The sequence below is a fragment of the Gymnoscopelus microlampas genome (assembly GCF_963454915.1).
Source record: "Gymnoscopelus microlampas genome assembly, chromosome: 1".
Taxonomy (NCBI): Eukaryota; Metazoa; Chordata; class Actinopteri; order Myctophiformes; family Myctophidae; genus Gymnoscopelus; species Gymnoscopelus microlampas.
Window position 1 is genome coordinate 42,346,611 of NC_139962.1, and position 14,707 is coordinate 42,361,317.

General features: G+C 39.8%; 2 protein-coding genes across 2 annotated transcripts; one reads left to right on the forward strand and one right to left on the reverse strand.

Annotated features, from left to right (window-relative positions):
• Window positions 1–7: 7 nt before the first annotated feature.
• Window positions 8–6,914, reverse strand: LOC311062078 (lysosomal protective protein). Its single transcript, XM_084080855.1, has 11 exons — window positions 6,644–6,914; window positions 5,809–5,920; window positions 4,492–4,629; window positions 2,973–3,131; window positions 2,734–2,825; window positions 2,068–2,152; window positions 1,830–1,970; window positions 1,593–1,729; window positions 892–1,054; window positions 713–802; window positions 8–390 (listed from the first exon to the last, which is right to left on the reverse strand). Exons 1-11 carry the CDS (start codon window positions 6,817–6,819, stop codon window positions 307–309), a joined length of 1,377 nt encoding a protein of 458 aa, XP_083936981.1. The 5' UTR covers window positions 6,820–6,914; the 3' UTR covers window positions 8–306.
• A 2,322-nt stretch (window positions 6,915–9,236) lies between these two features.
• Window positions 9,237–14,128, forward strand: LOC311050297 (transcription factor E2F5-like). The gene is made up of 9 exons (XM_084064305.1): window positions 9,237–9,807; window positions 10,488–10,597; window positions 10,699–10,859; window positions 11,185–11,229; window positions 11,392–11,456; window positions 11,548–11,785; window positions 12,649–12,696; window positions 12,814–12,858; window positions 12,974–14,128. The coding sequence occupies exons 1-9, from the start codon at window positions 9,673–9,675 to the stop codon at window positions 13,087–13,089; spliced, it is 963 nt and encodes a 320-aa protein (XP_083920431.1). The 5' UTR covers window positions 9,237–9,672; the 3' UTR covers window positions 13,090–14,128.
• Window positions 14,129–14,707: the final 579 nt, after the last annotated feature.

Sequence of the window (14,707 nt, forward strand, 5' to 3'; positions counted from 1 at the left end):
CTGGTAGTTCAGACAACTTTTTAATACAGACACAAAATTCACATAAAAATGAAGACTGCTCAAGACAATTTGAGCTAGGTTGTTCAGAGCTGACAAGTCCCTTTAAGGCACACCCGATTTGACTGTAGTACAGTGATCTAATAAAGCTAGCTTCAGAAGCATAAAGTTAGACTTGTGGCTTGATGATTTAAACCATACATTGATCATTAGGTAATTAAGAACACCCTTTTTCCAGGGTTCTTCCCTGAGAAAAATGAACTGCGCTCACTACACACAAGTGTAGTTATCAAAGTTTCTCCAACATGTTCAGTAGGAGCCATTTGTTACAAAAGACTGGAACATGTGGAAAGCTGGACCTGGAGCCCACTGGGGAACCATGTGTCCTGCACCCTAGAACAGAGGATAATCAGTTTGATTGAATATTTCAACAGTTAATAGTACAGTGGTATGATTATACAATGATGCTAAAAGGATAACACAAAAAGCATTAAGCGCTCGTTTCCATTGTGGTCCTGTGTATTCAATTCATCAGTGTCTTGCCTCTCCGTGGGTAACAATAATTGCAGTGGCGATAATTTGTTATTACATACCCAAAGCCTTATTTAGTCAAAGCATTTAATGAGCGCAGCAGCTGTGGCGACCATGTTTGATATGCAGAGATCTTCTCTGGAATAGCATGACTTTGAGATGCATATGCTCTACTAATGCTTACCTTAACCGTCAGGAATGTGACGTTCCCAAACTGTTGGTAGAAGCCAGCAATCTGGTCATCGTAAATCCAACTCTGGTATTTGGTGGTTGCCTATGAGAAAAGTTTACGTACTTAACATGTATGTACAAGATCCAATTCATGTGCATCTGATAATTAGCTCTTGAATTTAAAAAACCCACCTTCTGGCCAAGATCTTCCACAAACCACTGGTCTCCCAGAAAGTTACAGGCCATGTCAGTGTCTCCATTGTACACCAGTGCCCGTACACCCAAAGACAACAGCTTCTGATAAACCTCCTTCACAGTTGGGTAGACAGTGGAGTATTGTGCTCCAACCTCAGCACTACAGATGAGAAAATCAATTTATATGATGATGCATAACCTCTTTGTGACCATCAACTCAACTGCAGGACAATGGTGTGGCAAGTTAGTTTCAAACAAAACTGAAAATAATTTGTTCAACGTGGCACACTCAATCCCAGTAATTTGTGATCAACGACACTGGTACACTCAATCCCAGTAATTTAAGTCACGTCTATATATGTAAAGTATAATGTATTCGAGCTGACAGACCAAGTTCACTAGTGTTACGCTGTGTCACCCTAATCTCAACCAAATGAACCCTAGGATCCTAGTCTGGGGCGAGCAGTCTGTGAAAATAATCTTCAAGCTCAGAACATGTCACTTTGCAACATAGATGGCCATTTTGGGCAAATAGGAGTCGAGGGAAATGCTATAGAGCCCTGGGGAACCCCGGTCAACAAAGTAAATAACATTTAATGCCAATGCTTTCAACTACATTTAATTTGGTACTCTTGTATGAACATGTTGCTTGACAAAAAAGTGTTTTTTAGTTTATCAGTTATGTTGTCATAATTTACCTGCAAATGTCCCACGGTGGTAGTGTGTCTGGAATGTGCAAAGCCTTTCTCACATCACCTCTGATCAGCCAATTCATCTGAGCTGTACTGTTGATGCAAGGAGGGACTTCACTCAAAGACAGAGGGACAAATGCATTCTGCAAAAACAAACATAAAATGCAAATCACTCATCCAATTTGCTTAACAAAAAACAAGATCAGATATGCATTTAAGATTGCTCATGAAAATAACACTCACTTGGGTCTCCCAGTATTTTCTGTAGTTTGTAAAAAGATGGCGCATGGTCATTTCATAGGCTTTGATTCCACCTTCACAGTCCAAGTATAGTGCATACTCATTGAGCCCAGACTCGTAAACTATCCTGAAGGCCAGATTTAGCTGCGAGTTGGAATGAGTGCAGACACTTAAAAATCACTCAAATACAACAAGAAGAAATGCATGCATATTATACAGTAAGTAGACATGCATATTGTACCTGTGTCTTGCAGGCATCCACACTGTTATTGTAGAAGTTACAGCTTCCCTTCTCACAACAATTGATGTTCAGATCACGCCATAAACTGCAGAGGAACAAAAAAAATCCTAACTTTACTGCATTTGTGCAAAATGTGCATTTGCAAATTGGTGCTCCAAATGTAATAACATTTAAGATTGTAGCTGAAGAAAAGTCTAGTTACAACCCCCCCCCCCCAATCCTTACGCAAATCTTAAAAATCGCACTACACCAATGTCTAAACTTAAGCATGCTAAAAAAAAAAAGGCAATTTTTTTACAAAAACGAATTAACCACACTTAACATTACAGTCATTTAGCAGACGCTTTTATCCAAGCGACTTACAATAAGTAAACCCCATGCCTACAATTAACTATATTTAATAACCTCATCCATATGGCTATTCACACAATGCATCATGGGCATTGTCCTGCAGCAAATCGTTCCATGAGTGATAACCTTGCTAGCATTAAAGACACTTGTAATACTGCTGTAATAATCTGTATTTATGATCTGTAACAAAGGCACATTGTAGGCCAGTAGAGGTGGAATGACCCCAGTTAAATATCTCTCGTAGTATATATATATATCGTAAATACTTTCCTTTGCCTAACTCAAGGAGACAATGGGCTCTGATTTGTTACTTACTCTTCTCCCAAGAGTCCATGGTAGTAAGCAAAGTAGACCAAAGATTGGTCATTGAGAGCAAAGCTGCCGATCCCGTTGCCCACTGCAAAGCCCTAAAAGAGAGAACACCAAAAATCACATAAATAATGAATGGCTCCATGGCAAATTGAACGCCAACATCTTAATACTAGATTTTTTTCACAGCACTACTGATGGTAAGCAGTTGGAAGTGCAAGTGAAACCAGGCATGGTTTGCTCACCTTGAAGTTCATTTTGCCAGTTCCAGTGACCACACGCTGACTCAGGGTTGGGGCATAGATACCCCCATAACTCTCACCAAATATGAAGAACTCATTCTGTGTGAAGTTGGGAAACTTGGCAAAGAAACTCTGTAGCGCCAAGTAATTATCATCAGCAACCTACAAGATAGATTAAATAAATAAAATGTTAAGTTTCTCAGATGCAAGGTTATGTATAAACTGTCAAAATTGTGTTAACCAGGGGTTCTTCCTTGAGGGGGTTCCTAATCAACCCTTACTGGTCTGCAACTCTGAGAGTGTACAAATGGAACCATTATGGGGTCATTGAAATTAAAGGTTTGAGAACCACTGGTCTCAACCATGTTGAGACCACCTACGTATATATAAATAACCATTTTGCAACATTTACAAAGCTGAAAGAAGCATTTTCGCTTCCACAAGCCCACTTTTTTCGTTATTTACAAGTTAGACATTTTGTTCAAAATAATTTCAACAATTTTGAAAACATACCTCAGGAACACTGTTTTTTTGCTTTAATGAAACACCATCCTAACTCTAAACACTTAATCTCCAAATTTGTCTAGCTGTTTTCTAAATGATCTATTCCATCAACAACTCATATCAAGACCTCATGGGAGGCTGATATTGGTGTGGAACTGTCTGATGAGATCTGGAGCGAGGGTTTGAAGAGGATTCACTCAGGCACAGTCAATGCCAGATTGCAGCTTGTCCAGTTCAAGATCATGCACAGATTACATTACTCTAAGGTCAAAATGAATAAAATGTATCCAAAATGTACACCGATACTTGTGACAGATGCAACATCTCCAAGGGCACGTTGGGTCACACTTTCTGGTCTTGCCCAAGGATTGTTTTATTTTGGCAAAACATTTTTGCTTGTTACAGCAGAGTATATGGTTTTCATATCAAACCTGACGCACTAACTGCCTTGTTTGGTTGCTCAGAAGCTTCTCTTGATCTGCCGTATTCTGTCCAGCAGACTCTTATGCTTGGCACACCGGTAGCAAAGAGAATTATTTTAACAGAGTGGAAAACCGCCACCGCTGCTTGCTTTACCAGATGGCTTAATGAATTTGTATCTTTGATACACGTGGAGAGGCTTCGTTACAACAAGCAGGACAGTCTGGCAACATTTGAATATATATGGGGTCCTGTCGTGACTCATCTCAACTCTGTGACTGCTCTGTTTTTGTCTTTTTTTTTTTACAAGCTCGATTGTTGATGTGTCCAACTGTATATTGTGGTCTGTTGTACTCTGTCTGCCTATCCATTACCTCATTAAGATAGGTTAATTACTCATGCTTACACATTAGAGTCTGGTGTTTGTTTGTCTTGTTGTATCTTGTCTTATAAAAAAAAATCAATAAAAATTAATATACAAAAAAAAAAAACATGTTCTGTCGCTGGCACCTGAATTTCCCTCACGGAACAATAAAGTTATCTATCCATCCGTTCTCCTGGGCTGGTAAAGACTCTTAATGACACTAAACAGACTCACCTGGTTGTCATCCGTTTTGTACTTCTGGTCATCAGAGTAAGAATAGCCCACTCCTGCAGGAGATTCCAGATATAGAATGTTGGCTATCTTGTTCCAGCTGAATTTGTTCTCATACAGTGTAGCCCCATCATCGTGTACCTGAAAAGAAACCTCATTCAGTTACTTTCAATCTGTGCTCATGTATGCTAGTACAACCAAGAAGGGGAGAGGGTTGTCTACATGCAAGGCAATTCAACAAGGGAACTTCAAGTGCTTCACATAAAACAAGCAAAATAAGCTCATAATAAAGAAGGAAATTTAATGGTCCATGGTCTCTGGCACCTGAATTCCCCCTGCGGGATCAATAAAGGCAACCATCTATTAGTAAAGACACCAATACAGTAGTCAAGTCTACTGAAGATGAATGCATGGACAAGTTTTTGTAAATCCTGCTGAGACGAATACAAGAACGCTCGCCCCAAAACACACTTGCCCAGGGTCAAATCCGGCGACCTTGGAACAATCGCCACCAGGTATTCCTAAACGTAACCGCAGTAAAACTATAACAACTGGGGAGTTTGTTTCGGGGCAAGTGCTCCAGTTACACATTGACACAGCGTAACTGTGTCAATGTGGCTGCCAACATTCAGATCACCAAGGTTTTTGGCTTGGGTTTTTTAACATTACCGATTGATACTGGGCACTGACTTTTAAAACATTCTTTGACTCCAAAAACAATTGCTGACTGAAAGATATCAAAGCCAGGGTGTTTTTCAAGTCTCTCTCTCTCTCTCAATTGCTGACTGAAAGATATCAAAGCCAGGGTGTTTTTCAAGTCTCTCTCTCTCTCTCTCTCTCTCTCTCTCTCTCTCTCTCTCTCTCTCTCTCTCTCTCTCTCTCTCTCTCTCTCTCTCTCTCTCTCTCTCTCTCTCTCTCTCTCTCTCTCTCTCTCTCTCTCTCTCTCTCTCTCTCTCTCTCTCTCTCTCTCTCTCTCTCTCTCTCTCTCTCTCTCTCTCTCTCTCTCTCTCTCTCTCTCTCTCTCTCTCTCTCTCTCTCTCTCTCTCTCTCTCTCTCTCTCTCTCTCTCTACTGCAGTTTTGACAGTTTGTAAAAGATCTGAGCCCATGCAATTTGAACTATTTTTGAAAAGGCCTGTTGGAAGAATATCAAGGAAACGGTAGGAGGATTTCTGATGTTGTAGGTCCTCCAAGTTTTCATGAGCGATCATATTAAATTGTGTCATGCAGCTGAATTAGTTTTAAGTACACACACATCATAGACAGACAGACAGACACAAGCGTGCCCATATACACATGGAGAGAAATCAATGAAAACTTACATGAAAGGGGCCATTCTCTGACAGGAATCCATCCAGAGAACTGCAGCCAGGCCCTCCGTTCAGCCACAGCACCAGGGGGTCTTTCAGTGGGTTCCTCTGAGAGGTCACAAACCTGGGGATTTACAGGTTTAAATAATTAGACATCCTACAAGTAAGTGTTTACTTTACACCAACAGGATAGTCCTAGTCACATCATGAATAAGAAGGTAATTGTGGCAGGGCTCACAGGAGGGAACAGATGACATCAGGGTTTTAGAGCAAAGTTTTTTATTTCTTTGCTGCTGGCCATAACCTGGTAAACCCCCCCTCCCTCCGGAAATCTCATTTGCATTTGATTTCAGGAAGGAGCAGGAAGGAAGTAGGCTGTGAAACAAAATGTGTGTTGCAAGCTTCTTCCATTTGACAGTCAGGTTATGCTGGCCATGCCTTAGGTGTAAACAACTCACAGTACTGTATTGCCACAACTTCTGGAATCCAATAAGCAGATGGAACAAGTTACCATGGCTGTGTGCATTAGCTCATGCAGGACAGGTGTGTACTAGAGCCTATTTAGTTTGGCTCAGGCCATGTGACTGACTAATGTTTTTAGATACAATCTTTTGAAAATAGCAGATCTACAAACTCACAACATGTGACGATGCGAGCTTAAATAGGGGTTAATGTATGTTTTCTAATAATAATAAAAATCTACAAAGTAACTTAAGTTTTCAAAAAATGATTTTGAAAATACTCCAGTAAAGTAAAAATCATTCAAATTAGTACTTAGTTGCAGTACTTGAGTACATGTACTTAGTTACTTTCCACCACTGCGGGTTTAAAAGTGACTCAAACCTACCAGTAATGTAGAAACTTCCCTGGACCAGCATTGAGATAGCCAGACCACTGACGATAGTTTGGTTTAAATGCCATGCCAGGAAGCTCGGTCACCTCGTCGGGGGCATAGTGACACTGAGCCACGGTGAAGACACAGAGCAAGGCGACAAAACACGACAATACACCTCCAGAAAACATTATCTGTAGCACCGAACCGTTGATATGATCTGTCAGGAACAACTTCTTCTAATAAGCTAGGCTTGCTTCCCTGTGCTTTAAACTGAAACCATGCAGGTCATGTGACTGCTCTGCAGCGTTGCCAGATTTCATGAGAGAAATATAAGCAACCATGGGTCTATGAAAACAAGCCCAAAAGAGGCCACATGAACTTTTGATTGAATACTTTATTAACAGTTTGCAAAAAAAAGCACAGAGGTACAGTTCCATAACAAAGGATGCTAAAAGGATAAAACCAAGAAAGCACTATGGCTTCTTTCCATTGTGTATTCAATTCATCGAAACATTTAGAGACAAACAATAATAAACGAAATATGCAAAAACATCATATAAACGAGTAGTAAAAAAAGAAAAATAAATATGTAAGGTAAACAGTTGGGGGGTGGGGGCATTCTGGTGGTAAGCTTGGCCTTTTTACATAAGCCATTTGAAAATAGCCGATCTACAAGCTCACAACGCGTTGTGAGCTTGTAGATCTGCTATTTTCAAAGAAAATCTTGAATAAAAAATGTTTTTAAAACATTTTGGTCAGGGTACTAAAGTATAATTCGGGTCTATCTATACACAAATCTTGGGGGTCCCTGGCACAAAATATTTTCAGATCGGTGGTCAAGTACATGTTAACTTGGGGGTGGGTCCACATGAAAACGTTTGAGAACCACTGATTTAAACAACATTTTTGGAAAGTAGCTCAAATAAGCAACGACACTTTAGAAACAAGCAAACAAAAAAAAAAACGCAATCCGCAACAATAACTACCAACATTTACGAGCAACTTTACAGAAAAAACAACCCCAAAGTCACTTATATAATAAGCAGACATGGCAACACTGCTGCTCTGGTGTCATGTGACTGTACCAGACACCTGGCAAAGGAAGTTTATTATCACTCTCACTTTGAAATTAGATCTACATGTACAGAGATACACACTTTGGAATGATATCTAATTTCAAAGTGATTTTAACAACTGTCTATATATAGTGATTGAAAGGGAATGACATTTAACTTTTTTTGTTTGTTAAATACATTAATTACTCAAATTCTTCATCAACACCATCATCAAAACAAACTTGTAAGGCTACTTCTTGGCCTCAACTACAAAACCCATCTAACCCCTGATCATTTTGATAGGATTGGATGGCTTAGGGTTGCGGACAGAGTACAGCAACTTGCTATGGGCCTGGTCTTCAAGATATATCACAACATTGGGATCCCCCTGTATTTGTCAAAATACTTCCAAAATGTTAATGATGTCCATGATCACAATACCAGAGGCAGCTCCACAAACCTTGTCCAACCCTTTTTTGGCTCAACAAAGGGAAGTAACTCGTTCTCATGCTATTCATCAAAAATGTGGAACGCCCTACCAAAAGGAGTAAAGGAGTGTAAAACCCTACTCTCCTTAAAAACAGCCCTAAAGATACACCTTCAGGAGGCTGCAATTGGAAAATGGCCCCTGTCTAAGTCCTAACCTAACCTACCCCCCTACCCCCCCCCCCCCCCCCTCTCTCCTTCTCCTTTTTGTACATATTTCTTACTCTTCATACCAGTAACCTGTAAACTGATTGTATGACATTCTATAGTAGTTGTGTATATCTGTCTGTCTCTTATATGTCATCATGATTTGTGTGCATGGGGAACTCATTTGAAACAAGCTCAGTGCTTTTATGAGTCTTCCAGTTTAGTAGACCTTGTATTGTGAATTTGTACTTCCATGTACTGTTGTTCTCATGTCCTACTAAATAAAGTACATCAATCAATCAATCATCATCATCATCATCACAGGACCACAATGGAAACAAGCCCGGGCTTTTTGTGTTTCCCTTTAGCACCATTGTATAATCGTACCACATTTGCAAACTGTCAATCAATCAATCAATCAATCAATCAATCAATCAATCAATCAATCAATCAATCAATCAATCAATCAATCAATTAGAACAGGGGTCTTCAACAGGGGGTCCGGGACCCCTAGGGGGTCCTCAGAGTAACTACAGGGGGTCCGCCAAATCTTTGTGCGATATGATTATTTGTTTCTACCTTAACCACTTGAACCCTAACTAACGTCCCTTTTCTGTGGAGAACTTTAGCCACAAATAGCAGATCTACAAGCTCTTGTAGATCGGCTATTTTTGGCAAAGAGGTGTAGAGGGAAAAAAGAGAAAAGTTTAATCTGAAACACAATTTTATACAATATAGAGGGGGTCCCTGCTTCATCTCTCTCTCAGCTAGGGGGTCCTGGGCCTGAAAACGTTGAAGACCCCTGAATTAGAACATTTATTGTGAAAGAAAAAAACCCAAAACAACAACCAACCACTTTATTATGAAGTCCCGGAACAAACGTATCCCGGAAGTACAACTCGCTGGGTTCACTCAGCTCAGCTAGATGGTCGGGAGGGAGTTTTCAAATCGCTTTACTCGGCTGCTGAACTAAAAGACTCCACACTTGTTGTAGTCTAATCTTCCGTGCGTTAGTTATGATTAATATGAAAGACTATCTGAATTCTAAAGTCACTCTGGAGCAGAACATCCTGATACTAGAGCACTTCTTGGTACGGTGAGCGATTGAGGGAAACAAAACAAACGGCTCCATTTCAGCCGCACGCACACTTCAAAACAAACACAGCTTCTACTAGGAAGTGAAACGACCTTCCAGACAGAGAGAGCTACTTTCTGCAGACTTGCTGGCTCCTTCATCATCACCATCATAGTCATCAATCTGTGCTCTATGTGAGTAAGTGTGGTGGGTGTCTGGGTGGGTGGCTGTTCGTCCCGCCACTTCAACCAGTCTGTTTTGAAGTGAACAACACGAGCATGAACATGATGGACGTGGAGCCGCAGTCTCAGCAGGCTGGGACACAGAGACGTGAGAGGAGCCTGGGACTGCTCACTGCCAAGTTTGTCGCTTTATTACAAGATGCGAAGGATGGTGTGGTGGATCTCAAAGTAGTAAGTACTAACTACAAATATTTTAGAACAATATTTGAAAACCCACAAAAGTATTTCTTAAATATAGTATATCATTAATTATTTAAATATGTTTTAACACAGAATAAAATGTTTTATGGACATGATTCATCAGGAACCTGGATGGCGTGGTTCCAGGCAAATAATACTTTTGGAAATCTCTATGGGGGGGAATGAATGGGTTTTCTATATGTGGCACCACAAAATGGCTGTGCTGGCACTGCTATGCCCTATATAGGCCCAATAGCCAATTGCACAGAATATAAAATCTCTCTTTTTCTCTTTCTAAATATTGTGGGCACCTCAGTGTTAAATTGGCTATTTAAAAGAAAATAACGGGTCTGAAGTACAGTAAAGAATACATGATGTGAACATTCACGGTACATCATTATCAGATTACCCTTCTTCAATTTATTGTTTATGCCCATAAATAACTGACTAGCCACAGATTTTGTAGCAATGTGTAGGGATTGTAGAACTATTAGGCCTTACATGTCAGAGGGGGGCTTTCAGATTTGGTTTTTACATTTTGTGCAATGTAGACTACTGTCAAGTATTAAAGGAATTATGAAAAACACTGATTTATGAAATGTCTGATAGATTAATACAGTATGCTATGGCTCACTCACTGAGGATAATGTAATGGCTGTATTTAATTCCAGGCTGCCACTGTCTTGGCTGTCAGACAGAAGAGGCGCATCTATGACATCACCAATGTACTAGAGGGAGTTGGTCTGATTGAGAAAACATCCAAGAACAGTGTACAGTGGAAGTAAGTTTTAGTATTTGTATGGGTGGATATGCATGTGTGTGCGTAGAGAGATTTTACTTCTTGTAATAACGACATATCGTCATTGTTTTTGTCTGAATAAGGGGTGTGGCGCTTGGAGGTAACTCGAAGGCGATTGCTCAAAGGGTGATGGTCTTAAAGTCAGAACTGGAGGATCTGGAACTGAAGGAAAATGAGTTGGACCAACAGAAAGGCTGGGTCCAACAGAGCATCAGGAATGTGACAGAAGACTCTGAAAACCATCCATATCCTTTGAATACTAAAGCAAACACTTACTTAACCACTTAAACCCTCTAGATTGTATTTGGACCGTTTTTTCTCTTTGCCAAAAAATAGTCAATCTACAAGCTCACAATGCGTCGCAATGCGCCACATTGTGAGCTTGTAGATCTGCACTTTTTTGGCAAACGTTCTAATTTTGCAATGAAACTTTGAATTGAACATTAAGGAGAAGTTTTAGAGATGATACTGGTATGTGTGTTAAAAACAACATCAAACCAAAATAAATGACAGATTAGTTATGTAGTTTTAACTACCAGTATTCTAAATTCAACCTTAACTCTGATCAACGCTTGCCTATGTGAACCATGAAGATATCTGCAGCTGCTTCAGTGGTACATTTTATTTTCTCACTTTCCTATCAGATCACATTTACACATGAGTTTTGGGATATCTTCAAAGTTCTTACATGGCTTAGCATTAAAAAGGCACATCAAAAGATGACAGTCTAGTACTCTTTTAATTTGACATAATAGGGTGAATTTATTTCTTCTCAGGTCATACCCTGTTGGCCGTGCGTGCACCCTTCGGTACACAGCTAGATGTCCCCATACCCAAAGCTGTAAGTCTTGCAACATTAGAGCTCTAGTCTCTTTATGGTTGCTTGCGTTTCTTTACCCCAGATAGTGTGACTTGTTTATATCTCTACTCAGGGGCGGGATGGTGAGAGGAAGTATCAGATCCATCTGAAAAGCACAACCGGACCAATTGATGTCCTGTTGATCAATAAAGGTCATGCTGACTCTGTTCCTATGGTGCTTCCTGTCCCACCACCTGAAGACATTTTGCAAAATGCCAAGTCTTCTGCAGATGAAACGGAGGACCCACTAAGCCAGGCCTCGGCTAATCCCAGCTACAATGTTGCCAAGTCCATCTCTGAATCAGCTGAATGTGAGTGGCATATTACGCCCCCTCATGGAGGGTTATTGTTTTAGTCCGTGTCTATCTGTTTGTTATTAACCTTTCCTGAATTGGATCAAGGTCAAAGGTCACATTAAAAGGTAATAGTTTTTGGGCTATAACTTAATTAAAGAATATTAGTCAAAACGTATAACTAAGAAGACCCCCCCCCCCCTGCCCCTCAGTTATTGAGCTAAATAATATTCCCATCTATTGAAAATTGTTGGGGTTTAAAGGTTTGGTGAAGGGCATCTGTCAAATGTCAGTTTACACCACAGCTCTAAAATGGTTGACGGTAAACATCTTTACTTAATGGACAAACGGAAACATGACCTTTGACCGTGAAAGGGCAAACTCAAAAGTGACATTATTCTAAAATGAATCAAAACCCAAATATGTGTGTATTTGTTATTTTTAAAGGGGGTGGGCATTGTTGTGCTAAGCACCACTTGTTTTTAATATATATATCTTTATGGAGAGTATAACTGAATATAACCGAGTAATGTATATACAGTAAAAAAAAAATCTTCTTGAAATGTGTTCAATAGTTTGGCTATACAGCACGTTTTTAAATTTGAATGGAAAACAAATCGGACATAAATGTCAAGTTCCTTTTAATAATAATGAAATCTGATCACCCTATTACTGCACAGAAATTAGAGAAGAGAGGAAAAGGTTCAAATGTTTGCTGTGCCTGCCACCAGCAATGTGGCATGACCCTGGTAACTACTAGTGTCCACTATCCAAATATTCTATTACAGGCTTTTATTCTGCAGTGTTTTAGCTGCTGTTTCCACCATGTTCTTCAGTTGTCTTCTTTCTGTACTGACTGCTCTGATGTATTTGTTTTACAGTGATGGACGTATCCAAAGGCCTGGCAGATTTACTAGACCCAACCAAAGGTACTGATTGTGTTTTTGTTAATTTGATTATTTTTGTTGTTCATCTCACTGTTACTTACTTCCCTTTTCACATGTAAATGATTGAGTATTCAAACCACACTTCTCTTAATTTTGTAGAAATTATGACCGAAGATCTAATAGCAGAGCTTATGGCTTCTGACGGTAAGTGTTGGTGAAAAACAGCATATAATCAGTATCATCTGATCATATCAGATGCTGTATTTGTACGGTGTATATATGATGATCTCAACCTAATGAATACATTTTTATTCTTCAGTTTTCTCTCCACTCCTGCGTCTTTCTCCTCCCCCGGGTGAACATGAGTACATCTATAATCTGGATGAGACTGAGGGCCTCTGTGACCTCTTTGACATCCCTGTCCTCAACATCTGACCTTGGAATCATGTTTGGTGAAAAGCAACTTAAACCTGCAGAACATTTATTTTTTCCCCCAAATTATTATTATTAATTATGTATTTTTATACTTTATTAAGGGATAATTTGTTTAAACAAGACAGGGTCTAATGTTTGCGTGGCTTCCCTGTGGATCTATGACGTCATGTTAACGATGTCATGTTGATGATCTCAGTCTTTCCCAAATCATTTTTTTCACCCTTTTTATAAAAATAGTTATTAAGGGCTAATTTGTTTAAACAAGACAGGGTCTATTACCGGCGTGGCTTCCCTGTGGATCTCTTGATGTCATGTTGATGATGTCGATCTAAGATCTGAGGCCCATCACAAAATGGAAAATATATTCACACAACAAATATATTCACAATATGTGAACAATAGTGATGGATTTACTTCCTTGGCCTACTGGCAGTGTGCACAAGACATTTGGCACTTATCGGTCCAATGTTTCTGAGAGATTGGTTGCGGACAGACACAGACAGAGAGGCCCTTTTTGAAACGGCTTGGCCCCTATAGTCAGTGCCATGCTGTAAAGAAAAAATTATGGTGCCGCTGGCTTGGCACTTCAATGAACACAGTTGGCGTTGTGCATGTGTAGGAAGCCCGGCGAAAGAGTGTTCTCTGTCACTGCACTAGTGACTCATACAGGCCTTTTCTGTTCAGCAGGGAGCGGAACTGGGAGGAATAGCATGTTCCTCTGCATGCGTTATACCCTCCCAGTGAGACTCCTCGCTGTCAGGTGAAAAAAGGTGTTTGTTGACGTGTATCGGAAGAGATGTGTGGTTGTCTACACACTCCCAAGACCAAACAGTGGCGGTTGGAAATGGCAGGGACTATACACATGGGGGTGGGGGAATGGAAATGACAACAAAAGGGGCGAAAAAACAACTAATAGTTGATTAAAAAATACATTTGTAATGTTATCCTTCTTCTGAACTGGTATATGTGCATATTATGGAAATTGCACGTCAAACATCTCGTTTGATGATGTGAAAAGCTGATGTTAAAGCGACAGTCCTGGACTTATTTTAACGAATAAAATATTTTAACCATTCTCTATGGTAGAGTATGTTAATACTATATAACTACTGAAGGTGTTGCATGTGGTCCCTGACCATGCATTTAGGAATGCAGGAAAGTGAGGATTTTTTAATTACATTTTCTTCCACAGAACAGTGCGCTAAATGACCTGGTGACCTATAAGTGTTACTGGGAAGTCGGAGGTCAAGAAGGGAGGGAAGGGAAAGAAGGGAGTCAGAATCTCAAGAAGGGGAAGTGTACCGGATTGCCTGATTGAGTCCTCAATATTAGGAAATATGATCACATGTGTCTGCTCACTCATACATAAAATACAAATCAGTATATCAGTTAACATGAGTTTAATGGAATGTTGGATAAAGTAAGAGAATGGGATAGGAATAGATCAGTGGTTCTCAACCTTTTTTTGAGCTCTGGACTACTAGCATATTTCAGTTAAATAATGCCATGGCTTTATATCATTTGTTCCACGTAGTATCGTGCAAGAAATTAAATCAAATCAAGTCATCATTCAATTTCAAGCTTTTTCTCCCACACCGTGCTTATTAATTCAAATATT